This window comes from Notechis scutatus, chromosome 2 (assembly GCF_049901735.1).
Source record: "Notechis scutatus isolate UNSWTSFEM ecotype Mainland chromosome 2, rNotScu1.2, whole genome shotgun sequence".
NCBI classification, from domain to species: domain Eukaryota; kingdom Metazoa; phylum Chordata; class Lepidosauria; order Squamata; family Elapidae; genus Notechis; species Notechis scutatus.
In genome coordinates, this window is record NC_142010.1 from 22,364,036 (window position 1) to 22,391,656 (window position 27,621).

General features: G+C 37.5%; 1 protein-coding gene across 18 annotated transcripts; it reads right to left on the bottom strand.

Annotated features, from left to right (window-relative positions):
- Positions 1-487: 487 nt before the first annotated feature.
- QRICH1 (glutamine rich 1) lies at positions 488-26,456 on the bottom strand. Of its 18 annotated transcripts, none has more exons than XM_087954410.1 (11): positions 26,399-26,432; positions 20,697-20,809; positions 18,963-19,295; positions 15,747-16,775; positions 8,420-8,597; positions 7,344-7,498; positions 4,965-5,079; positions 4,654-4,762; positions 3,646-3,797; positions 3,127-3,217; positions 488-1,430 (listed from the first exon to the last, which is right to left on the bottom strand). In XM_087954410.1, exons 3-11 carry the CDS (start codon positions 19,272-19,274, stop codon positions 1,238-1,240), a joined length of 2,334 nt encoding a protein of 777 aa, XP_087810536.1. In that variant the 5' UTR covers positions 19,275-19,295; positions 20,697-20,809; positions 26,399-26,432; the 3' UTR covers positions 488-1,237. The 18 variants fall into 18 exon arrangements, with proteins under 18 accessions (XP_087810536.1, XP_026538466.1, XP_087810539.1 ...); XM_026682681.2 differs by having other exon boundaries at positions 26,314-26,420; XM_087954413.1 differs by having other exon boundaries at positions 26,216-26,420.
- Between the last annotated feature and the right edge of the window lie 1,165 nt (positions 26,457-27,621).

The following is a 27,621-nucleotide window of genomic DNA, read 5'->3' on the forward strand; positions in this document are numbered from 1 at the left end:
TGCATGTTTTTGCTTTTCCTCTTTCTACACCCAATATTACACACAACTGCTACCAGCTGAGATAATGATGAGGGAATGTTCTTAAATTTTGATGGATTAAAATCAGTTGTCATAAAGTTAGGATAATACTATGTTCAAGAAGAAAGGGATTCTATGCTCTAAATCCCAGCACTAATCTGCAGTAAATCTTAGACTTTCAGGTAAGTAGGTTACCTGAAAAAATTAAAAAGAAAAGTCCTGGCCTCAAATACCTGCTATCCCAATTCCAGATTCATTTAATTAAAAATTACAACAAAAGCAACAAGTTAGTATGCTAATAAACAATTTCTTGCACGAATCCCATAGAATCAGGTAACCAGGAAAAAAAAATAACCCTTGTTTAAATAGGCTAGCAAATTTGTAGAGGAATATAGTATAGTAAGACATTCTGTATGTTACTAATTATATCTTTTGCTCCCCCAATAAAGACACATTGTTCAACAGCATGTTCAAAAGACGTGCTTGTCATTCTTAATAAACAACTAGCATAAGAATACATAAGAGAAACAGGGTGGTATCTTTATATGATACACAAGTGTATGTTACAAGAATTCCATTAGGCACAGGAGCCTCAAGGATTTAAGGCCTCAACATCAGGCCAAATGAGAGAGAAAGAAAGACAGAAAGAAATAAAAAGAGAGAAGGAAGTGTGGTAGTTTGTACTTAACATCTAAAAATGTCACTTTTAAGGTCTTAATAGAAATTGATTTTCTTCTCCTTATAAATCATAATTGCAGGACATCCCCCTCTAGGACATGTTAGTGTCCAAGCACAAGGAAACTGCAAACCATCTTTTTTTTTTAATAAGTCAAGCAGATATCCACCGTTTTCTGCTTCCAAGTTCATGAGCTTGAATGTAGTGGCCCACCCAGGCCAAGTCCACCAATTAAATTTGTTTTCTTCACATCATAAAAAACCCCAAAGTCAACCTACGGAACCTCAGAGCTCCTAAAGAAAGAATGCAGCCTTCAATGTGTCCAGAAAGCCGATGCAAAAGGGTCATCAGATACACAATGGAAAGGGTCTCTTATTAACCAAAAGAAGCCTAAAAGGGCTTCTTAGCTACACCAATTAAAAAAAAAAAAAACTTAGGCATCTCCTTTAGTGTAAAAGGCTGTACAATTGATCCTGGCCTCGCTGCCACTCCACCCAGCCCAGTTCCACCCTGCACCCTTTTTCTGAACTGGGAGGGACGCCTTTAGTGCATGGTGCTGACATTGGCCACCGCAATAGCTTCTTGAATTTCTCGTATCACCAGAATCCGGGTAAGCATTTGCTCCATTTGTTCTCGACTGATCGGCTGGATGGAATACCAGATAGGACTATTGGGAGCCACCACTGGTTCAGGAGTCAAATAGAATGTATCATTTCTGCCTTTCACAGTTTGCGGGCTACAAAGAGAGAAGAAACATTAGTGTTTGCTTTGGAAATGCTATTAACACTATCTTAGGAACAAGGGCTGTTTCCTCTTCCTCTCCATGAAATTCAAATGCAAAGCGAAATCCAAAAAGCGCAAATTAATCTGGTTTGTTGTAGATTATGAAATCAGATTAAGATAATGTGTAATTAGAATAAAATAAGAATAATTCTTATCAATAGAAATTTTAAGTATATGCTATACCTTTATTAGTTTTTCTCCCCCCGCCCCTTCTACCTCTCTGGTGACTCACTTAAAAGAATTTGAAAAAATATGGATATAGAATATGTACACCATATTTGATATAGTCAGTTGCCTGTTTCCTTCGTATCATGGTACCAAAAAATCCAGTTTTAGTAACTGGAAGACTGCCAGTTAGCTTGGTGATTTCACAGGTCTTTCAAATGAAGCTTGCTTAAGAAACCTTCCCCACTATAAATAACTGCTTAAAGATATTCAGCAACTTTGTTCAGCAACAGCTCAGAGCCAGTAAGAGTGCAAGTCAAAGAAAGTCTTTTCCCTGCTGAAATTATATTCTTGAGCTGCAACAGGATAATAGACTATCTGGATACAATACCAAACAAGTAAAAACATGTAAAAATCGATAGTATATATTGTTCAATTCTCCCAATTAGTTGATTAACAAAAGATCTATATAAATCAGGATGCTTCCCACACATGGTTTAGTATTAAATTAAGCCTTGACTAACTAGTTCAGAATATAAATTAAACCAAGAAAATCATTTGGATTACAGGCTTGAGATTCCTATTTACAAGCCTTTAATGCAGTGGTGGGATTCAAATATTGTTGCCACTGGTTTGGTGGGCATGGCTTGGGCTTGGTGGGCCCAACAGCAGAGCAGCGGAGAGAACGGGTTCGGTCTTCGCTGCTCATCACTCCTACCGACTCTCCAGAACCAGGAAGAACCGGTCAAATACCACCAACTGCTTTAATGTATATGAAGCTCGTTCAAAGACTGTTTATTTGATTTGTTCATTACATTTAGAAAATGCTCTTCTTCACAGAGGGACTCTGGGTGGTATACAATTAAAATAGACCTTCAGGGCACTAACCAGCTGCACAGTTGCGTGCTCCTGTAAGAGACTCAAGCAAGATGGCAGGCGCAGATGTTTAGCCTTTGGACGTCGGGGAGGGCAAAACAGGACACACAGAAGCAAAGTATTTTTTTCTTATTTTCCTCTTCTAAACCAAGGTGTGTCTTATAATTTGGTGCATCTTATACTCCAAAAAATAACGTTACTTTCCTTGCCTGGCTTTTCTTCAGCCACATAATAAAATGTATGAATCAAGCATTTCTGCAGGTTGTTTTCACTTAATGACAAGTGGGACTGGAATTTTTGCAACGAAATGATATAGTTCTAAGTCTGATGTCAAGTGACCACACTGCTTAGCAATGGAAATTCTGACCTTCCCAATTGCCATCCTTAAGTGAATAGCTATGCGTCATCAAGCAGGGCTATCAGGTGTCACTACTTGTGACTTTCTGCCAACTTCCCCACTTACTTTTCTTGTAGGGAGCTGGCAAAAAAATATCATAAATGATAGCCACATTTATTTGGATGCTGCAGAACAACCTGTACCAAACTACCTAGAGACTGAAAGTCCTTGAAGATAATGTTTAATGGACAATTGTGATGGGAAAACTTACCATTTGAAGAGGTAGAAGTCATAGAGTTTTATAGGACACCTCAATGGGTTTTCAGGATTCTCTGTCTGTTCTGCATACATGTCATCTGTAACTGCAAATCAACCCCAAGAGATACAGAACCATGAAATACTTTATCGCAGATGAACAAATTAATGTCAATGTTACTAATGGAACAAAGAACACATCTTTTGTAATCTCTGCTATCTTCGTTGTTGCATATACTACCAAATACTATGTTCCAAATAGTTCTTGCAAATAAATAGGAGCCTTCTTAATAAGGCATTGCATGTAGGAGAAATGTAACTTATGAATGACTACCAGAAACATTGAAAGTGAAAGCAGCAACTTTACACACAGCAAGGGGGATATTCATATTTCCAACAGATCATATTCATGTGGTCTTTACCAGACAACTTATGTTCTATTTATTACACAAAGTATTTGCAATAAACCTGACAAAAGGTCTGAAAAATGAACATAGCTAAATATTAGAAATTTTCATTCCCCCCGAAATTCTACCTTTCTGGCCTGCCTGATGGATGCCAAGAGCCTTCAGATACCGGATGCTTGTACTCTTATCTTTAGGATTAGAAGGGTTCTTCTTAGTCTGCCTCAAGACTTTTGAAAAGGCCAGTTTCATATGTTGATCTACTGTTTTCAACAGGAAATATCTGTAGACACAGGAAAAGTGCCCATTGAATTATATTCTCTGTCCCAAATCTGGAAAAAAAAACCAATGTCCCTGACATCCATCAATGGTCAACCATTTATGGACCTAGGCATGAAGTATCTAGATTTCAACAAGACAGAAAGACAGACACAATAGTAAAGCAGCAATCTTTTAAGTTTAACCACATTTTAGATAAATATGTGTGTGTACGTGTGTGTGTGTGTGTGTGTGTGTAAAACATGGTTAAACTTAAATAAAAGATTGCTGCCTTACTACTGTATCTAAATAAAATCATTTTCAGAGAAAAATATTCATTTATCAGAGCAATTTGCTTCAACAACTAGGGGAAGGTCCATGTTCAAAATAAAGAATAAAGTGCCCTCCAAATGATATAGAAACACTATAGTAAAAATGTATTCTTAAAGGATTAGGATGGCTTTTTCAGAAAACAGAAGGCTGGACTGCAGCCAACGTTTCTGAAACTGTAAAGCCAGTTGCCAAAAAAGAGCAAACTTCCATTTCTAATATCTGACTACAGGCTGATCATCCTGCAGAAAGAAGATTGACTTAAAATCACATAGGTTAATGATGAAAGCAGAATTTGAACTAGAAAATTATTGGTCCATAATTTCTTTGTAATTATACTATAACCAGCTGTGGATTTAAGTTTAGTCAGCTTGCTTGTTTACTTATTAAAATTTTATGCCACCCATCTCCCTTACAAGATGACTCTTCCACATTTTTCTGGAAGTTTGATTTGCTCTTACTAATTCAAAATTCTTGGAAAAAATAGGATTCCACCTATTTTAAAATAATTGGAATGATTTTATTTAGGTAATGCTTCCATTGGTACATACTTTGTATTAAAAAACATGAGAGTGGTTAACAAGGTAGCAGGAGAGTGAGCTCCCAGCTGTTTACACTCCCATAACATCTCTTCTGTCACATGGCTGGGAAGAACATATCCTGTGCAGATAAAAAGAAAGCATCAATACAGAGATACCAAACTGATGCTCCTCCTAAGAAAAGATACAAACATTTCATTTCTCAACAAATAATCTTTCAAAACAAAAACCATTTGATTTGTGACAGCAAATTCAACCAATTGTTTAGTTATTGTTAAATATTTACATATTTCTCTCAACTGTCTGTTTGAAGATTCTCTTACCCAAAGAAGTGATCCTAGGCTGCACATCCTTGAGAACTTCGTGTAACCATTCAGTGAACCGTATGTAATAGAGATCTGAGAAAATGTCATCAACGCGTCCATTTTCAAATAAGTACTGCAAGAAACAATAACACAGTGGAGGGGGGAAAAAACCCTTACGATGGCGTTCATTAATGAAATGAAATGACAGCCTGTATAATGTTATATTCAAAATCCCTCCCAGTCTGAAGTAAAAAGTGCCTTTAAATGAAAGCATTTCAGTTCAGATTCAAATAAGTTAATTTCAGAAAATTGGAATCAATAAATAGATGCCCTTTACTTTCCTCAGACATCCAAAGATTTATTTTAACCAGGGTTTTAAAAATCTAAAAAAAAAGTATTTTTATCACATGAAATCAAGAGCATTATCCTCACATTCGTTCAAGCAGCCTGCAAGTCTCATACATTACTTGTCTCAACCTTGAATTAAACAGGGCTAATACTTATTCAGGTAAATTTCCAAAATTACATTCAGCTATTAAAGCCAGCAGTTATGGTGATAGAAATTGCGAACATTTGGTATTCACTCAAATATACAGGGAGTCCTCAATTTACAACCACAATTGGGAATGAAATGTTCATCATAAATCAGTAACGCGAGTCATCATGTACGACCATTTTTACCATGGTCGTTAAATGAATTGTGTGGTTAAGTAAATAATATATGGGTAGCGATTTTGCAATATTTTAGGGGCTTCTCTGAACATTGTTTGCAATATCAGTATCCTCTTAACTATAAAAGTACAGAAGAACAAATTGTAAAATAGTGACATAAAATTTCAGCAAAACTAAATTCTGGTATAACAAATACTATTTCGCTTCTCAAACTGAGGTATTTTTAAATATCAGAGTATATCAATAAAATGGTTCTTTATCAGGCATACATCTACCTATTCACTTTCACTTTCTTGCTTATCCAGGCATGATATTCCCCTCTGAAAAAAAAAATCGGGGCCGGCCAAGAGACCCCCCACCGCGCGCCAAGAAATCACCCGCCGCGCCGCCGCTCGCCCCGCCGCGCCCGCCGCCACTCGCCCTGCCCGCTCGCCGCCGCTCGCCCGCCCGGCTCCGCTGCACCGCCCGGGTGATTCCCAAAAATCGGAATTCGATTTTAATCGGAAAAATATCATGCCTGCTTATCTCATTTGCGTGCATTTTAAAACCTGGATTATGGAATTCTTTCTCTCCCCCCGCTCCTCCCTTTCAGCACCATGCAATCATTGGAGTAATTAGAAAGATTTGAAGTCTTCAACTTAATAAAATATTTATTATTATTACCCAAAAGGGGAGAATGTTAGGGATAACATTGTTTTACCCCTAACTGTTTTGGGTAAAGATAATAAAATGATGAATCATGGTTTGTCAGATAAAGTGTATGTGACTTTAAGCTAAAGGAATGTAATTAAGGGTCCAGCTGTAAAAGTACTATATAAGCAGCAAGGCACTCTCTGGCTCTTACTGGCTGGCTTATTGAAGACTGCGTTCTTGCTGGATCGGGAGGAGAAGAAGTGTTGGATTACTTTGAAGATATTTCTCAACGGAGAGAAGATAAGTTTTGGACAAATTTATTATATGTGTACTGACACTGGCTATTCGACACGGACTTTGCAATTAGAGTATCCTCGACAAGACTTGACTGAATTTGGTATATGCAGGCATGATATTCCCTCAGAAAAAAAAAAATCGGGGCCGGCCAAAGAAATCGCCGCCCGCCCGCCCGCTTGTCCTCGCCCCTCGCACCGACCGCCGCTCGCACCGCCCGACCGCCCACTCGCACTGACCACCCCCGCCGCGCCGCCCACCCTCCCCTGCACCGACCGCCGTGCACACTCGCCACTCGCCCGCCGCTTCCGGCGATTCCGAAAAATCGAATTCGATTTTAATCGAAAAATATCATGCCTGTATATGACTAATGGACTGTTTATAATGACTATGCTATAATTCTTAAATGGAATAAATTATAATTTTGATAGCACAAGCGTATCTGTATTTTTACTGCGTGTTAACTAAAAAAACTTATCTCACACATTTACCTGTCTTCCTATCTGACTTCGCTGCACATTCTGTTTAGTTTGTTTTTCCTTAACACCGTTGGGGAATCCAGGCTTAACAGTATTAAGTGAGTTTTTTTCTGTAAACTTTACTAGCAAAGTTAGATGTTAGGTAAGGATTTTGTAACTATTTTTTTTTTTTTAGAAAATATAGTAAATACATGGCATATATTGGTTTTATTGCTTTGGTGTAATTTTTGTGTAAGTCTTAGTTTTCCCACTCCAAATATGTCCAAAACTATTAGTAGTATTAAAACTATTTATAGCAAGACTTTCCATGATGGCACACCTTTTGAATGCACAGAAATATATAATAAAGAACATCTGGATCATAGGGTTCGCCTTCATTATTGCGAGCTTCACGAGTCATTAAGCACAATCCGTAATTTAATTCTGCTACAGCTGAAGATATGAGGTCTTCTTGGAATCTCAATAACTGGCGTCCTGCAAACAAGAAGATAAGGTCATCAAATGGCATTTCAAATCCCCATTTAAATCTCATTTTTCTTGACCCATTCTGCTACAAAATCACAACCTCTTCCTCCTTCAGCATACTGGTGAATAAGTAACCAATATTTTAAATCTTGATATTGAATATACAGCCTGTGCTCATCAAACCTTTTGGGGAGTCATCCAGAACCCTTCCAAAATTTGTTGCTAATTGTAACTTTTAGTCTGACAGAATATAAAACTACATGATATCATCAGTAACACTGTTAGCTACAGTTAATAATTCATTAAGTTACCAAATTTAGTTTTTATCTTGCCCCCATCAAGGCAGGTAACCCTTTACTTACAATCACAACTAGAACCAGAACACCTATCACTAAACAATGCAGTTGTTGAGTTGCATCCAATTTTACAAACTTTTTTGATGTGGTCGGATCACATCATGTTAAGTGAACTCAGCTTCCTCCGTTGACTTTGCTTGTTGAAACCCCATGGGAAAGTTGCAAATGGTAACATGATTCCACAAAGCTGCAACTGTTGTAATACATGCCAGTTGCCAAGCACCTGAGTTTTGATCACGTAACTGTGGGGAAAATGCAATAGCTTTAAGTGGGAGGATTGGCTGTTAATTACTTTTTGCACTGCTGCTGTAATTTCAACGGGTCCTAAAATGAATAGTTGTAAGTCAAGGACTACCTGTATCTTACCTAAAACACCCAGTATGGCCCTCATCCCAAAATACACCCATAATATGTAGTTTTTTTGAAACAGCATTTACGTGTTTTTTTAAGGTGGTATAATGCAAGTCGAACAAATATAATGAAGGTTTATCATGCTATTAAAAAATAACTAAATTCCCAAAATCAATGCAATGCAACTGAGGACATGGTCAACTGGAAAGCCTAAGGCACTTACTACCAATGGGTGCAAGCCGGTTCTGTGATTCTTTTTCCATCTCTGCATTTTTAGTCTGTGCCCAGCTCTTCCATACTTCTAGTCCTTCCTCTGGCTTGAGAGACTGCGGAAGGAGAAGTTCGGGGGAAGGCTGAGGCTGTGGTTGCTGTTCCACTTCAGCTACCTGAACAGTTTGTGCCTGTGGAAGAAAATCATTTTAGCAACTCCTGCTGGAGTTTCTTTAAAGCAAAAAAAAATTATTTGCAAGTTTGGTGCCTTTTTATATAGTTATGCTTATGAACACATTTGTAATTTCTACAAAGAATTTCTTATTTCCATAAATTATTAGGCAGATTTCACTGACAAACTCTTATTTGCTGTATAATTAAAAAACAAAAATGCAGTAAACTTCACTTTATTGTAAGAGGTATTCAAGGTATTTTCAAGTCCAACAAAGAGACACTTCACATAATTATGCTCCAAAGTAAAATTGATTCCCAGTTCCATTAATATAAATTTTACTTCAATTTAGGTGCCAGCTAACTTCAAAATGATTCTGGCCATCTGACAAAATGATTCTGGCCAGCTTACAATATGATAAATAATATAATAAACAATAAAAACAAAGCATGACATGCAAAGAAGAGCAACAAAGATGATTAGGGGACTAGAGGTTAAAACATATAAAGAATGCTTGCTGGAACTGGGTATGTCTAGTCTAATGAAAAGAAGGAATAGGGGAGACATGATAGCAGTGTTCCAATATCTCAGGGGCTGCCACAAAGAGGGAGTCAAGCTATTATCCAAAGCACCTGAGGGCAGGACAAGAAGCAATGGGTGGAAACTAATCAAGGAGAGAAACAACCTAGAACTAAGGAGAAATTTCCTGACAGTTAGAACAATTAATCAGTGGAATTAATCAGACTTGCCTCCAGAAGTTGTGAATGCTCCAACACTGGAAGTTTTTAAGAAAAGATTGGACAACCATTTGTCTGAAATGCTATAGGGTTTCCTGCTTGAATAGCGGGTTGGACTAGAATGGCTTCAAGGCCCCTTCCATCTGTGTTATTCTGTTGCATGCACTCACTCTATGCAAAGGCATAGGGGAAAAAAGCACATTCACAAAGGGCCCTATCCATCTTAACCCAAGACTTAGGAAAACAACCATGTTTTCAGAACCCTAACCATGTAGGTGCCACAAATTTCAGGAAGGATTTTATTCTAGAGAATAGGCACAACAGAGAAAGTCATGTTTCCTGACTTCCAGATGCCACCATTTAATCAAAGGAGCCTGGACGGCACCAACTCTGGTTTCTGTATCAGGCAGACAGAAACCACTGAAGATAGGCAGTATCTCTGACAATTTGGCCTTAGGACAGACAGGGCTTTAACAAGCAATGACCAACATCATAAATCACACTTGCAGGCATACTGAACAATTCATGAAGCAGAGGGGTCACATAAACATACAAGGAATGCCCGCTGTTGCCAATGTTAACTGCATTTTCAACCAGTTGAAGCTTCCAAGTGTCTTTCAAGGGCAGTCCCACTTAGAACACATTGCTATAGTCAAGCCATAAAATGGCTACTCCAGGAAGGAATCCAACTAGTAGGTATATCAGGTAGAACTGTGTGTGCAAAGGTTCCCTTGGCCATAGCTGCTTTTTTAAGCTTTAAGCAGGAGCTGGGATTACACAAGGACTCCCATATTGTGCATGGTTTTTTAATGGGGAAGCACTACTCCATCCAAGAGTATGGGTGAAAAATATTTGGCTCCAGGAGGCGCTAATATTCACAGCCATTTAGTCCTGATAGGATTGAGTGGAATTGGTTACACACCACCCAGGCCTACACAGCGTCCAGACACTAGGGTAGATTCTTAGTAGCCTCATCTGGCCAGCCTGGGGATGAAATATATAATTCATCAGCAACATACTGATATCAAACCCTAAACAGATTATCAGATTCACCCGAACAAGTTCATGTACGTTTCTTGCCATAATTGTTAAGTGAATCACTACAGTTGATAAGTTGGCAACCTGGTTGCTAAGTAAGTTCCTTGGACTTTGTTTGTCAGAAGGTTGCAAAAGGGGATCACATGTCTCCGAGATGCCACAACAGTCGTAAGTATGAACCAGTTGCCTAGGATCTTTATTTGGATTACATAATCATGTGGATGCTGCAAAGATTGTAACTGTGAAAAACAATCATAGGTCACTTTTTTCACAGTGCCATTGTAACGTTGAATGGTCATTAAATGAACTGTAGTAAGTCGAGGATGACCTGTACTGTGAACAATGGTACTGAAGGTTGCTGCAATATTGAAGCCCATGCACCATCTCCAGACCAATTTTACATAGGTCATCAGTAAACACTATTAAAGCTGAAACCCAACTGAAATGGGTCTTGATCATCTGCTTCCTCCAGTTTCTCTGCAAGCTGGCTGTAATCTTAATTAATAACCTTCCTTGAAAAGAGATTGCAGGTAGAACCATAGTTGTCCAAAACCATTGGGTCCAAGACTGGTCCTCTTGATGACTTCCCGGAACAAGTCTTACCGCTGGTTGCGCGCCGCCTCTTTTTGTAGAAGTCACGGGCCTTTCATCAAAAGAGGGGGCCCCCCCCGCCGCGCGGGCCTCCGGTAGAAAGCCATCCCGAAAGTACCGCTCCCCCTGAGCCCCACTTTTTGTAACAAGATGGCGCTGTGCGCCAAAAGCTTGGGTCACCCCTCTATACCCTACACCACAAGGCCAATTAGTTAGCTTCCTGACCATCTTAAGAACCCAAGAGGGATTTGGGCCCAGTAAAGAAGTGGCTGAACTAACAGTGTACAGAAATCTATCCATCTCCTCAGGAATCACTGGTTCAAACTTAGCCTAAATCATACCACAACACTGAGTCTCAGGTATCTTGGTCAAGCCTCCCACACAACTAGAGTTAGGAGTGGATTTGAGTGATCCAGTTGCCATAATATTCTTCACAGTGGCCCTGCCTAAAAAGGGCTGCTGAGTGTTATTAGTGGATACAGTAAGCATGACTTCTTCTTCTGATAATACTATCTGCAGTTTCCCAGAGCAGATATTACCAAAAGCAAGGCTTAAGTTTCAGCAAGAATTTAGCTTATTATTTGTATGTGTCTAGACTACTACTTTGATTATGTGCCATCATATTGGTATTGACTCTTAGTGACTATGGAGATTTTTCTCTAGGAAAGTTATTGTGTAAGGCCTTAGCAATCGACTTTTTCATTGTACTGTATTGTTTTTTTTTTAACAGATCTATCTATTCCTCAGTTGGATGGATGCTCTGGATGGAATGACTCAAAATTGAGGACTGGAAGCTTTTACACACAGCATTTCCCCCTCTTTCCTGCGTATGAATTAACTTTCAGCAAAAATACTTTTAAAATTCTATCAGATGGAAAGCAATTCAAAGCAAATTCCATTTTCCATTAACCTTCTTTCACTGTAAAAGTTTAGATGTATAAAGGGTTTGGCCTGGAAAAATTCACTGTCCCTTTCGGCTCTTAAAATTTTAATTCCAGAAATAATGGTGTTTGTGGTGGCAGGGTAGTGGGAAGGGGTAGCCATTCAACTAAAGTGACAAATGTTTTTCAAGCCACAATGACCTTTGTATTGTCACTTCCTCCTAAATTATCTGTTCACCTTTTGGCAATAGGGTTATATCTCAAACTTGGGGTACAGGCCTTTTTTAAAAAGATAAAAAAGGTCTGTATCTATTCCTCTACAATTTACATTTTTAATTCATTTTAAGTAGCTACTTTTTTTAGATCAAAGGACAGGAAAAGCTGTTAATTTTAAATCCAACAAACTAGGGAATTTAAGGATTCCTCACTGCCAAAAGTACACCTCAGTTCTAACAATAAGACAAAGCATACCACTAGAGAGCAACCCTCCCTCCCCCATTCCTCCTAGCACTGATGTTACTTAGTTTTGGTAATGAAACATCTGCAAGAAAACATCAAGCTCAAAGAGTATCAAGGCCCCTCACAAATAAGTTTGCCTTTTATAATGCCTATTTATGAAAAACTTTCTAAGGTTCTTACCAGGATATATTGTAAACAAAAATTTATGTAACAAGTAAAAAGAACCTTGTTGCCTGGCTGAATACTAATGTATTAAAAGGCACATACTAATGTATTAAAAGTATCTATATACGGCCCCAAAACAAGAGGAATGGTTTCCTTCCACAAATCGTAACAGAATAATAGAATTGGAAGGGACCTTAGAGGTCTACTAGTCCAATCCCCTGCCCAGGCAGTAAATCCTATACTATTTCGTAACATTCATGCTTCAAATTAAAATTCTCTGTAAATTTATTTAACTTCACATTAACATTAATTAACATTTTCTATCAGCATCATAATCTACCACTCCAGGCTGTCAAATAAGATTACCTGCACAGGTTATCAAACTATAGGAATTTTCTATTAATGATGATACATACATTCATAATTAGGAAAAAAATCTATAGGATCCTTGCCTGCCTTTTACTTACCTACCCTTTAGTAAACAGACCAACTCAGAATTAAGAGTACAGTAAGCACTATGGTGAAGAAACCTACTAAATCAGAATGAAATTATGAAAACTGCACAAAATGTAAAAGACTATATAGCCCAGCAGTATGTGGGAGGCCACAAGTTCTCAACCATTATTGTAATATAGAAACTTTTCAAATATTACCAGTAAATATTAGCAAGAAGGGCAGACAGCATATCGAATGTGGTCTTCTAAAAGTCAGATACATAGAAACAATCAAATGGTAGTTCAAAAAAACTTTTGAGATTATTCTGCTGAAGCCCAGAAGCTTCTCTAAATCTAAAACAAAGTGCAGGCATGTAATTTTTCTGCATAAGGATTCTATGATTTTGCTTATAGTCATTGTACAGACATTCTGAAGGTAAATAAGGTAATAAGTTTACATAAATTAACACTAGCCAGAATTTTAACTAAGTTTCCTTCAACAAATTATAGTTAGCACAATGGTTTAGTGTGTTATCAATGGCTTAGTGTGGTATATGTACCTACCATGGTTGTTCAAGAAAACTTGGTTTAAAACTTTTAGCTAATGTAATTTATGAAATATGCCATCAGTTTCTACAATACGGCAGATTGGTAATAGTTCTACTTAGGAAAGCCATATAAGCCATACTAAGCTTTTCTTTCTAGCAAAGGTAGAATATTTATCACTGCATTTAAAAAGCTGGTAAAATCCAACTACTTTGAAGTATATTTGCCAAATGTATTTTAAATGTATCATAAAAACATGAACTGTACTTAAGATTGGACATGTCTGTCAACAGTGGATAGCTTTAATTATAGCCACACCTATTAGATAAAAATTAGCTCAAATGGAATATGAACAATTAAGTAGAATTCAATTTGGACCTAGTTTCAGGTTTCTTACACACTATACCATGAAAGAGGGAGGTTCAAACATATTTCTAAAGCCTCAATATATATTTGTTTTCTCCACATGAGAAATAGGCAAATCAGCTATTTCCAGATGTTTAAAACTTAAGTGCATTGCTGAGGAGATGGAACTGTAGTGGGAAATATTTAGACAGCACCAAGTTTTCATTATGCCAAAGGAGTAATTTACCATTAGTATACATGAGCTTTGTATTCAACCTATGGTTCAGAATTAGAAGGGGTCATTTAAGCAACCAAATCCAAATCTGTGATAGGAGTAAGAATCCAAATTAAAGCATCTGTAACAAATGGCAGTCCATTCTCTGAATATATTGAGTAAACAGCAGGCTACCACCAGTCTTGATAATTGATTCTATTGTCAAATTTTCCTTACTATTAAATATTTTTATAAAGCTTCTATTTTCCAAACCATTAGCATAACTCTTTAAAAAAACCTTTAATTTACCCTTTTCACTGAATAAGCTAGCAGTATGATACCATAGATAACTTTCATTCATGTATTCATTATTTTGCATGCTTTTTAACATTTCAACAGTGCAGCTATAAACAGCATATATAGCAGGTACTTCCCATGGTAACATAGAACATGCATAGAAAAAAGTAGCGTTTCCTATGTTTATAAAAACCATGAAACAAACAAACAAAAACCAAAGAATGAATATTGTGTCCCAGCCTCTTATGCAGCATTTTGTTATTTTCTGTCATCTAAAAAAGTGTATGTTTAACCTGAAAATTAAACCATAGTTTATGTCTAACACAAAATTTCTACTTGACAGTAATAAAAAAACAAGAACTAATGAATTGTTTAACTTCTGCAATTATACAGAATTGGATCTAATCATCTAGATCACAAAAATCTTTGTATAGTAATGATAAGACAGCTTATTTTAGTATGTCTAATATTTCTGCAGAATTCATTGTCAAAAAAAAGAACCTAGCAATTGTATCATCTTTAGCTAACTGATTTTATGTTGTTGACATTATCATCTTATGCTGGACTTTTCCATCCAAGGAAACCAAACTATGTGAGAACACAGCAGTACTTGATTCAGAACAAAGTGTGCAATCCAGAGAAATTCATAAGCCATGCTGACTCATACCAGACAGATCATTCAAATTCCCTAAACACACTTACAGTTTAAAAAGAAAACTCACCACGAAGCAGATGGTGTAAATGGGTACTATCAGTTTACTCCTTTTCTAACTTTCTTAGGTCCTTTAGAGTTGGAAAACTTGAAAGACCAGGCTTGTGACAGATAGTTATAGAGAAAATCTATTACGTAGTCACTAAGAGTTGACAAGGACCTGATGGCACATAATCAATCAATCAATCAATCAATCAAGGCTATCTAAATTGGCTGTCACTATTAAAGCTTGTGACCCTGAATGCACAGGATAGATGTATGTGGTATGGAATGGCACTTCCATCTATCTGCCCTAAATCTCCTACCATTCAGCTTCACAGGATGATCCAGCATTATAATGGGACAATTTCACCCCCCATCCATTTCCTTCAAATTGTGTAAAATGGTATATGCTTCAGAAATTTTCCCTCATTTTCCCAAGGCAAAGATTCTCAATTATTGCAACCTTTCCAATGGCCTCCATTTCCTTATTAATTTTGATGTTATTTTCTTCCTGTAGTATTCCAAGCATGACTGCACTAACAATTTGCACAGAAGCATTTCAATAATTATATTCCCATTGATGTTCTTGAAGAACAGCATTTAAAGCTTGGATAAAAATATATTAAAAAGCAAATATAAGTATTCAGAACACAGTAAGTAGACAAGTCTTCCCTTTAAAACTGTTATCTTTTACAGAGATGACAATCCTGCCTGTATTCAATTATTCAACCCTGCAGATGCTTGCCTCATAAAGATAGCTTACTTACAGAGCAAGTAACTTGCAACTGTTGTTGTTGCTGCTGCTGCTGCTGCTGTGCCTGCTCTTGTGATGTGGACTGCTGCTGTTGTGGGTCCCATATATGAACCGTCTGTGCTGTATTCTGGTAGGTCCCTGCCACTGCTTGCACTGCCACTGGAATGTGGATATTGCCATTCATAAACTGTGCTGGGAAAAGGGAATTGGCAAGAGTTTGCACTACTTCCTCGTGAGAGTTTTTCACTACCGATGCACCTCCCACCATCTTATCCTTGTCGTCTTCTAGCTTCACGGTGGCCAAAGTTGTTGGGGAGCCACTAACATGGACGGCATTGTAGGCCTCCTGAGGAATGGCAATATGGGTAATGTTTTGCTGCTGTAGGTCACCACGTGGTTGGGCAGAATAAACAGGGATTGTCCAAGTCTCCCCAGTGGGACTAGTTATGGTCCCGGTGGCACTGTACAGGTGGGCACTATCCACCGTTAACAAGTCCGGCCTTAAGGACACATAACTCTGCTGCTGGCCCTGGGGGATGGTCAGAACTGTAGCTACCGGCTGCCCTGAAATAGCGTAGGACACCGTAATAGGCATATCCACTTTGCGCTTCTTTACTGGCTGAAGGACGCTGGCGGTGCTGATCCTTCGCTCGCCTTCCCGTGGTGAGCCTTGCTGAGATGGAGGAGGGGAAAGTGCTCCAACTGTCTGAATTTGGATTTGCTGTCCTCCAGCAATCGCCTGCCCTGCCACGAGCTGGGCCTGGATCTGCTGGTGCTGTATGTGTTCCTCCTGTATTTCTGCACCCTGGATTTGCTGAGCAGTCTGCACATGCTGCACCTGGATCTGTGCCGCCTGTAACTGAGAAGGGCTGGGGCTCTGAAGGGCCTGACCCTGTATTGTCTGGGGTGCTTGCTGCTGTGTTTGGCCTTGGATCTGCACCTGGACCTGTATTGGCTGCTCTGAAGCTTGATGAACAGTGAGCTGAGGAGAGAGCTGCTGGGTGGACACTGGTTGAGGGGACTGCTGAACCTGAACCTGCACCTGCAAAAGGCAACAACACGAGCAGTTAGTGTATCAACTCCAAAATCCCCAAGGCATTTTGGGGACCGGAAGCACAGCCAGTTAAATAAATGAATAAACCGGGATTAGGACTTAAATATCACAGGAACCCAATCTGCTGAGCAACTACAGGAGAATATCTGTGAAGAAAAAAAATGGTTAATACATCTTGGTAGAATCACAAAGGGGGGAAAAATATGCATTACATGTTTACCACCACAACTGAAACCTCAGTACAAGATCAGCATCTCATTGACTAAGAACCATAATTCAAAAATAGTCAATCTGATCCTTAACATTTAAGGAATCACCAAAAAATATTTTTTTTTCTTCAAACACTCCTCTGAAGACCTTAAAAACAGTAAGCATTGTGGAGCGGAAAACTTGTTTCGAAATACACCAAAAACACCTGATTGGATGTGCATAAACATAATAATATTAGAATTGTTTTTGGCAATGTAAAAATTTTGGAGGATTACTGATTTGATCAGTACTACTAGCAATTTTGAATAATATTTTAATGTAAACTTATGGAGATTTTTTAAAAAGATGTTAATGTTATGTTCAAAAACTTGGAAAATAACTATCTTTGAGGTGTTACAGTTAAATCATGCATGTGGTGTTGCTAAGAGAAACTGGAAAAAACAGTAATATTCTTATTCTTGAATTTATATATCCAAGGATGAATAACTAGCTTATTTGTATTTTATAAAGGTAATTTTATTACTAATAAAAAAAAAACACCATAACATTTTGTAATGTTAGAAAATCATACTTTTTTTAAAAAAAATGTAATTTAGGAACATACTGACATTTGATGAATATGTGATATATATCATTTTCCCCTTTGGCTTTTTGGGGGGCAGGGAATTAAGTTGATTGTTTTAATTTTAATTTTTCATATTTGATTTTATTTTTTGTAAAGCATGTTAGGATAAACACACATGCACACTCTTATATAAACTCTAAGTTGTTCTTGCTCAATTAGCTTTCAGCCACTTCAGTGTTCAAGCAAAAACAATTTAGCAACAATTAAGCTCTCTCTCTCACACATGAAATAATGTTATCCTGCTGTACATGATAGAACAAAAGGAAAGACTGATGGCACAAGAAGCCTCCAACGTATAATTCAAACCTAAATGTAAGGAGAAGCTAGTGATACGAATTGTTCATATTTAAATTCTTACTCCTTGATGGCAATATTAAGAAAGTTGGCATTCACAAATGCATGTTACAGAACACTGACAGTTTTGTGTAAATTCAAATATTTTTTCTTTTGCATTAATTCAGTCTGTGCTTAATAATCAAACAAGGGCAGGATGCTATTTATTTGTTCATATAGACTATTTTATGTGCTAATTAAAATGTTTTCCACAAGTCTCTACCATAAGGGAAAAACATTATAACAGCTTCTCTTTTACTTTAATTGTGAATGGTAGTGGACTGCAGCTCAGGGGTTAGGGACCCCTGACAACTAAAGCCAGCTGGCAACAATCAATCTTTATATCCAGTTTGCCACTGCCTGCAAATATAATCTTTACTATTCTTTTCTTTGTAGTGTATTATACAGTATTGTACAACAAAAAACTTGTATTACTATTATAAATGCTACACAGTAGCTACTTTTCTGGTAATTAAGTAGTATCCAAACAAGGCAGCACTACTAAAATCAGAATTCTCTGTAGTACTGCAGGAATACACAGTGTTATGCCTAGGTATTGTTGATTTTAAGTAAATGTCAAGGGCACCTACATATTTCTGTGATTTCTATTTCTATTGTAAATGCCCTTTGAGATTTCTATTGTAAATGCCCTTTGAAGCAAATTAAATGAAAGAAGTTCTAACAGAACTCTATATGGGCAGAAGAACGTATTTTCTAATTACAATTCTTATCACTAGCAAACAGAATATTGTCCAACATATTCATATGTTCTATACACAATGCAACTGGAATCTTATCATTTAAAAGCCAGCAGAGTTTAGATCACAAAATATTGGCTTGTATTTCTGTACTTCTTTCTCTCTGAAGAACTAAAGAAGCATCTTGGGTGAGAAGTGAAATGTTAAGGAAAAAACGAAGGAAGTCCAGTTGCCTTTTGAAAAGCATCTTTGGGACAACCATGACTCGGATGATTGAGAATCTCCATAGCCATGCAAGGTTAACATTACCTGGACTTGTTGGGGTTGTTGCACTTGTATTTGTTGCTCTTGTTGGGTTTGTTGCTGGACACTAGTTGTAACAGGACAGGCAAGTTCAAGCAAAGATCCAGCCACTTCCGTGCTATCTGTATAAATGCAGTTGCCTCCTTGCTGATATACCATGGTTGTGGTAGCAGCTGTCTGTTGAAATTCCTGTAGGGCTTCAGGGCCCTTGGAGGCTAGGGAGTCCAGGAATTCCTTCATCCTATGTTGGGGGATTGTTCGTGCTTTCACACGGATGTATTCTTCAAAGGAAATTGTGTTCTCCAAAGAATTATTCATATTGCAAAGTCCTCAGGGTTCCTTAGAAGAAAAAGCCAATAATTTATTAATTTTTGAGTTTAAACTCTAGTCCACTGGCTTCACATCTGTTGTCTTTATAAACCAGTTGAATCTTTCTTCAGATCAGCCCCATACAGCTATTCACTATTAACTACCAAGAAACCTATTGAAATAATTATGCATAATATATGAAGTTAACCATTACCTGAAATCTGTCATCACTCTATTGCCTCTTTTCAAAACTGGATGAATAAAATTAAAGCAAATCAAATCAAGCAATTTAAAAAATGCAACTATTTGAGGTCTCTTTGAAACTTCAAAAAACCTGCACAAGTAATTAGCCAATTTTAATAACTATAGCAAAATAGCACCTCAGTGTTAAATGGAAAACAATGGTAAATTGATGTAAAAGGAACTTGCTACATTTTTTTCATATTTTAAATTTCCAAATTCAAAAAGTTAAATGTCAATGCAATTCTGATTCAGAAAACTAAGTGTAAAACATTACTTAAATCAAGGGATTTTATTCATGGGAATTTTTTATTTATTACTCAAATTTATACATCGCCCATCACACTAAATGATTGAGTGATTTACAAATATATTCATACAAAAACAGTTAAATGGACAAACTTTAAAAAAAAGAAGGGAACACCCTCAACCAATCAATCTGCACTGCAATGGATACTGATGTGTTTTTAGATGCAATTCAATGTGCTGGTCGTTACTACAAGCCTGATATGGCTTGAAACTGGAGTACATAAGGGATTCCCTCATTTTTCCCAAGTCTCTACCTGTCCAAATAGTCAAACAGATGGACATGCTGCAGATCTCATCAGCCAAAGAATGCTGGTTGATGGGGACCAGAAGGTGAGCTTTTTTCTGCAGTAGTCCTGTTGTACAGAACATCCTCCCTTTGGAGATCAGAATGGCCCCAATGTAAGGCCCTAAAAACCTGGCTATGTATCCGAGTCTGGAGCACAGATTGTGCCAAAGGCCCCATTTCCTGTTTATATTGTTAACTGGTCAAATATCTTGCTCTTGTATATGTTGAATTGGATGTTTTTTAATGTTTTCCCTGGTTTTATTGTTTTTGTTTTAAAATGTTTTAATTATATTTTCTGAATTGTAAACCACCCAGAGTCATTGACTGAGATGGGTAGCCATAGAAATTGAACAAATAAATAAACCACTCCCAGGATCACATACCACCACTGGATCTCCAGGCCATTTGACAGAGTCAGAAGATCCCAAGAAGAATAAGGGTTTGCCTCACCCCAGGGGATAAGACTAACCATACATTTATACATACTTAAATATATCTGACATAATTAAAAATATCTGACAAACATTTATGTGACTTCTGTGCAAGAATTCATTTTTCTGATATTTAAGTTTCTATTAAAATATATACGAACACACCATTTAATCCTTTGAAAGAACAGGAAAGGGAGCACCCAGAAAAGCTCCTTTAGGGGATGAGTAGGACTTCACTGTTCTATCTAGTTTCATCTTCCTCATTACGACTAGTAGAACTGCAGAAAGTTAAATTAAGGCAAATTAATTAACCTACACTGTTTAAAACCATTTAATATTCTTCAATGTGGATTGCATTCAGGTCTTAAAATTGCAATTAAATTGCAATTACAGAAGTTACTTGGCCACTGTCAATCAAAACAAAGTTATAGTAATTATAGCTGATTCTGAAAATTCTAATGCATGTAATATTAAGTTTCTTCTCTGACTTTGACAATAACCAGGTAATAAAGGACAGAAAGGTTACAACCCTTAGTGTGCAGAAGTGATCATGAAGCATGTACACATACACATCTGGATCTAACCCATTATATTAAATTTAGTAATCTGCTAATACAGCCTATTCCTGCATTAACAATTTACTACAATACTTAAAATGGTTTGATTTGTTTCTGATACCATTTTAATGTATTGAGGCATTACGGAATATTGCTATATTTCATATGTAGAGAAACCGTGAGTCATATTAATCAGTTTAACTTTTTAAATAATGTCATCCTTTTCATTTTAGGTTTGTATCAGGAACTGAATAGTAAGGGAATCAATGAATCATCAGATTAAAATGTTACTTTATAGGTAATTCATATCTTATTCACTTTATAAAGCAGTAAATCAAATACCAGTTCTATATTTCAGCTGCACATAATAAAATTAAAATGCTTAATTTTTGATAAAGCTTTCTTTTGCAAGTCAAAACTAATGATTCTATTCCCCTAGCTGCTGACCCAGTAAGCACAATTTCCCAAGAGGAATGAAGATTAAGTGTATCATCTACACTTTTGCTTAGAAAAGAAGAGTGTGTCAAAGGGAAGAGTTGGCAACCCTAACTAAAAATCAACCAACTAATAGTTTTTTAAATATATTTTGACAACTGTATGATGGTTCTTCCAAATAAAAATGTACGTTTAAAAGAAAGCTGTAATATTTTGAATTGGAATAGTTATGAATATGGATAATTATATGCCATCCAGAGTTACTTTTTTTTGAGATAGGTGGCTATATAAATTTGAATAAAAGTTTAGTAGGATTTACACAGATGCTCACAGAAAACTGTCTGTCTTAAAATAATATGGATAAAGTTGTGTTATGATAATAATTCCACCCTCTATATATGGAATCCCTCTTACAAATATGTATGCCTTAGTATTTTATTCACAATATGTTTCAAATCTCCACATGCCTCCAAGGCAAATCATAAAAGATATGGCTAGGTAGAAAAGTCTGGGTTGGGTTAAAACTGTTTGCCATTAAGTTATTTAACATATTTATTCCAAGACTGGAATCAAAAGTACTATTACAGCAATAGATTTCCCTCTATAAATATAGAATCTGAATGTAATTGTGTAAAGTCTCCTGCTTGGGGGGAGGTGTGTGTGAAGTAGATGGCCTACAAGGCCCCTTAATCAGTTAATTCATTTAGTCACTCTAACATTAAAATCAATTTTAGTTTAAAAAACAGGAGCAAATAGAGTAAATAAATATTACCAATACATATTTCAAACATAGGTATAGTTTTGGAGAAATATAACATTTATCCATCTTTGCTTAATATGTATGAGTTATAAGGGTCATGTCTACAAATCTATTTACTAATTATTTTAAAACCAGGTAAATTTCATATAATAGATATGAGTTTTGAGAAAAAGGAAAAGTTTGTTTTTTGTAAGTTTACTTGAACTGCAAGTTGAAGAAATAAGGAGTATATGATTATCCAAAAGATTGTGAATATTTGTCAATACACACTATAAGGACTTGTATACAGCCTTCAAATAATTGCCATGGGGATTTTTAATATACCTTACTTGTGCAAATAAACAAATAACTGTGAAACTGAGAAATAGTAGTAAATATTGGGACAGTATTCTGTCCTTGAAAACTGTGCCACTTAATTCTGAAAAATGAAATGAAGAATACACTGCAAAATTGGGAGAAAATAAAACATTGTGCTGTATTTCTAGGGAATAAACTTAATGGTTACTTCAAAGGTTACATGAGAACATAACAAATCCAATAAAATTATTGTACTAGGATCGCTTGTAAATAAAAACATTATCCAAGAAAAGAACTTTCAACATTTCATGTGTTCCCTTTACAATACAAAGGAAGTAAAACAAAGACAAGTCATATACAATGAAACACACACTACACAAAAGTACAACTCTTAAGTTCTCTCTTCCCTCATACAAATCTCCCCACATTGTAAGGAACCTATTTAGGCAGATTCTGAAAACTGAATCAAACCATAGCCAGAAATAAAATAGCACTTTTTATCTCAATAAGGGAGAATAAGAAAATAACTAAAAAAAATCTAGGCTAGCATCATAATATTACTATCTTTTTCTCCCTCCAATCAAAAAAATCTATATTTTAGTTAACAAAACTATTAATATGGTTAAATGCAGGTTTAAACTATCAACAACTAATTTATAACCAAGATATAGAATTTTTGGACTTAACTGAATTCTAGGAATTGCAGTTAGCCTTGCTTATATTCCTTAGAAGTGCTAGGATTTGTGATTCAGGAATATTAGGAGAGCCACTGCATCTCCAATCACTAGTTTATGATCCATCATAGCAAAGATTTAGACCATATATCATGGCTTGAACTATCACATAACAATATTAAATTGGGAGCATTTTGACAATTTTACATTTTTTCAAGTTATCTGCTAATAACTAACGCTCATGTTTACCGTATATTCTCTTTTTCTATAATCCTGTACAGTTTGTTTGCACATGCAATTATACATTCTTACATTAAGAATAGAAATTTTAAAAATAAACTACTTCGAAGGAAATTATTGCAGTGCTGAAACAATAAGGAGAGGAGCAGCTTAGGTTAGCATTAAACTTTATGATCAAGTTCTGCTTTTTAGAAACATACCCATCTGAAAATTCAAGATTATCTAACCTAAGCAATTTTATCTTCTTGAAATCTTCCATTGATCTTTTATTTATTAAAGCCTCCAGATAATAGAAAGTGAAAGCAGCCTATTTCACCCTATCCCAATCTGGTACTATTATCTAGATATATGTTACTACAGGTAGTCCTCAACTTAAGACAATTGAGCCCAAAATTTATGTTGTTGAGAATTAGTTCCATGAGTTTTGCCCCATTTTATTACATTTCTTGCCACAGTTAAGTGAATCATTGCAGCTGTTAAGTTAGTAATCTGGTTGTTAAATGAATCTGGCTTCCCCATTGACTTTGCTAGTCAGAAGGCTACAAAAAGTGATCACATGATTGTGGGATGCAGCAACAGTCATAAATATGAACCAGTTGCCAAGCATCTGAATTTTGATCACATGATCATGGGGATGGGGCAAAGATTATAACTATGAAAAATGGTCATAAGTCATTATTTCCAGTGTCATTGTAACCTTGAATGGTCACTAAATCATTTGTTCTTAGTCAAGGACTACCTCTATTGTATCTAGATAAATGATACATTTATCAGCATCTCTGTCAGAGATAAAAATGAAAACCACAACATATCTGGAGATCTGTTCAGCAGACTCCAAACTTGGCAATTTTAAGACATGTGGACTTCAACTCCCAGAATTCCCCAGTCAAGATGGCTGGTTGAGGAACTAGATAGATAACATTAGGGTCAGTAGAAAAAGTAGATTAGCAAGCAGTTAAATCAGAAAATTTTAGACATTAATAAAGTCAAACACACACGAAGTATGTAGACAATGTAGTCTAACCAGACAGCAAACTGTACATATTTCTGATATTCATGTCCTAAACTCTTTATGACATTATGGAGAAGACAGAACAAAGAAATACACCTACATCTGTAATATTAAAAATACATAGTTATATTACAAAATACATTATTTAAATAGACAGGGGTTCTAGAAATTCTCATTTTCCCCCCAGCATTAAGTTTCTTAGTAAAATTTCTACTGTAATAAAATGAACTAAATATATCCAAAGTCATGATCTTTGTGAGGGAATATAGTAAAATATAGTAAAATCATTCTGTAGAAATAAATGGGTCCACTCAATTTCTGGATGAGTTCCAAAGCTTGAGAAACCTATGCAATATGATTTTACTTCAATAATAGAAAATATAATATGGCTATATTATTTTATACATTTATATACTAAATTGCAAGATACCTGGAACTTTGAATAAGCCAACAATATACCATAGCACTTTCTACAGTACTGCTACTACAGATCCATCTGAGCCAATTTCTTATCTAATTCATTTATCAAGACATTTTGTGAAACAAAGCACAAGGCAAGCTGGTACAGTGTTTGTGTACTATAGTGCATTGTGCACCATATTATATCTTACCCTCTAACCAAAGGGCTGACAGGATAAAAGTCAATTAAGCTGGCACCAGTTTATAAAACTGAGCACCAACGCATCTATTTCTTCTTCAAAGTTAAACAAGGAGCAATGCCAAAGATACAAGCTCAGAGACTGAAAGCAAGCAAAAAACCCTCAGTAGGTTCTTTCACACTTCTATTATCATTGCCCATAATAAACATGTTTAAGTATGTCCTCCTATTTTGGAGGAATTGGCCACCACTCTCAGCGACTTTATATATATCCTCTCCAGGACCGAAATAGTTAAGTTACTGAAAATACTGTAACTAGTAGGTTATAGTGAATTAAAGGAGACAATACTTGAAACCTGGAACAAATGTTTTTTGGGTAGAAATAAAACTTAATTAGGTGTTGAGAATCCCACTTGCTTATCGGAAGTTTTCTTCCCTCATATAAATTAGCTCATTGTATAATATTTAATACAACAGTTTAAAGCTCCTGACAAATACTACTGGTTCTTGAACAAGGCCCGGACCTCAAGGGCCCCACCTCGCCTTCGTTATTGCAGCCTCCAGGCCGAGGGCGGAGGTGAGCATTCTGCGCTCCGCAGCCAGCGCGATGACCGGCGGCAAGGAAATTTGGCTGCAGCCGGCAAAGGACCATGAGGGCTCACCCCCGCCTCCACCCGGGGTTCTGCAGCACCGGGGCCTACCGGCCTCATCCTGGAACTTCGCCGCTCCGGAGCCGGCGGCCGGGCGAGACAAATCGCGCCCACTCACACGTCCGTAAATTCTCCACCTCGGCTTCCCCGGCGCGTTACAGGCGACGAGAAGGCCCTCCTCCCCACCTTAGGTGCCAGTGGGCGGGGGCGCGAAGGAAGGCTTGGGAACGCAAGGCGGGGCCCTGCCCGGGGAAACGGCGCAGGCCTCGAGTGGATCCCGCCCTGTCAGCCGCCAATCTCCTCCACGCGTGCACGCGCTGGCGGCGGCGGCGCCGCCACACAACAGCCAGGGCCGGGAGCGCGCTCCCCTGCCCGCTCCCCCCACCCTATGCCGCTACCGCCGCCGCCTCCTCCTCCTCCCGTCGCCGTCCTCCCTCCCCCCACACATATACACACTTCACCAAACCAAATGTTGCGCCTCCCTCCGGAATTCCGCGCCTCACGCTCCCGCTTAAAGAACGCTCGGCATCCCCCGCAACTGAGTTCAGCTCCGCCTCACCCCGGCCCCTCTTGTCGCCTCGCGCCGTCACCACCTCAGGCCCCGCGTCTTTTTTCCCCTTACAGATCCCTGGGCGCCATCTTACATTCAACCCGCCGCAACCAATCGGCGCCCGCCTTGAAGCTCGCGACAGCACCGCCTTCCAAGCCGCGCGAGACCTACATACCTACGCCCCTTGCCTTAAAGTGGACGAGCGCCTGCGGAGGGATGGTGTGTGGGGGAGTTTGAGGGACGCGCAACGAGGAGCGGTGGGAGTAAGTTTAAAGAACAAAAAGAGCTCGCGGGAAGGTGATTGTAGTCCCTCTCTCGTTAGGGTTATTGGTTCCTCTCGCTTCCTCCTCCGTCCTCGTAAGCCCTGGTTTTGCGAGTATTTTACTTCTCAATGGGGTCATTCTATTCTGCCCTAGACAGGTTGTTCTCTTCGCCCAGTGATTACTCTATATATTACAACATTTTCTTGTATACGTTGTGAACGCTTCTAAAAATAAAATACCTCTCGCACAAAAAACTCCACCCGTATTATAAGGGACAGAGTCTGTCGGTAAAGATAATATAAAGCGCCCTGGGAACTAAATTGGGGATAGATCACACTTTGAGTTTTTGCTTTTTCCAGTCCATGGAACATCTAATTGTAATACTAAGAATTTTGCAGAAAGTTTCTGCAAAACGCTCTCAAAATACATACTTGCCACAATATAAATTAATAATAAAAATTCTATAACATGTTTAAAGTCGGGTGATTAGAAGAATCCTAGAAAGAACTGTTCCCCTACGGAGGGGCTAAACACTATACACTGCAGTAATCATGGAATTGGATTTATTTCTTATGAAAGAGTGCTCAGTCTCTGCATTCTGTTCTAGCAACCTACAACTTCTGGAGTTAAGTTCTAACGCCTCTACTAAAGGCTAACAAAGCTCATACATTTTATCTGCGTGGTACTTGATACTTAAAACTTTCTACTCATTTGCCATCCAAGAAAATCCACAATTTGTAATCCATGAGCAACAATATGCATGTTAATATTTATAATGCAATGGCAGAGCAGTGATGCTTTCTTACTGCCCTCTTAAGATGAATTCCAATTTGGAGTGAAGGAGTCTGAGGGAATTAGTCTGTTTCCATTCTGACAAATTTCCTTCCAATCAGCAATTTTCACTCAAGTTGGATCTGTTTTGAAGCATTATACTGAAGGTAATGGATTTCAGCAGCATTAAGAAAATAATAGTCTACAGTTCAAAGAATTCTATTTAAAAAAATTTACACATTGTCAAAAGTTCTTATTCCTTTTTTTTCCTACTAGTGCTAAA

Bases quoted from the DNA above. Each gene is read 5' to 3' on its own strand.
- QRICH1 (XM_026682684.2), bottom strand. From the start codon at position 19,274: ATGAATAATTCTTTGGAGAACACAATTTCCTTTGAAGAATACATCCGT. The intron at 8,598-15,746 runs GTAAGTAAGCTA...TTTCTTCCACAG, and splicing joins AGTTGCAAGTTACTTGCTCT to GCACAAACTGTTCAGGTAGC. The intron at 1,431-3,126 runs GTAAGTTTTCCC...CTCTCTTTGTAG, and splicing joins GACTTCTACCTCTTCAAATG to CCCGCAAACTGTGAAAGGCA.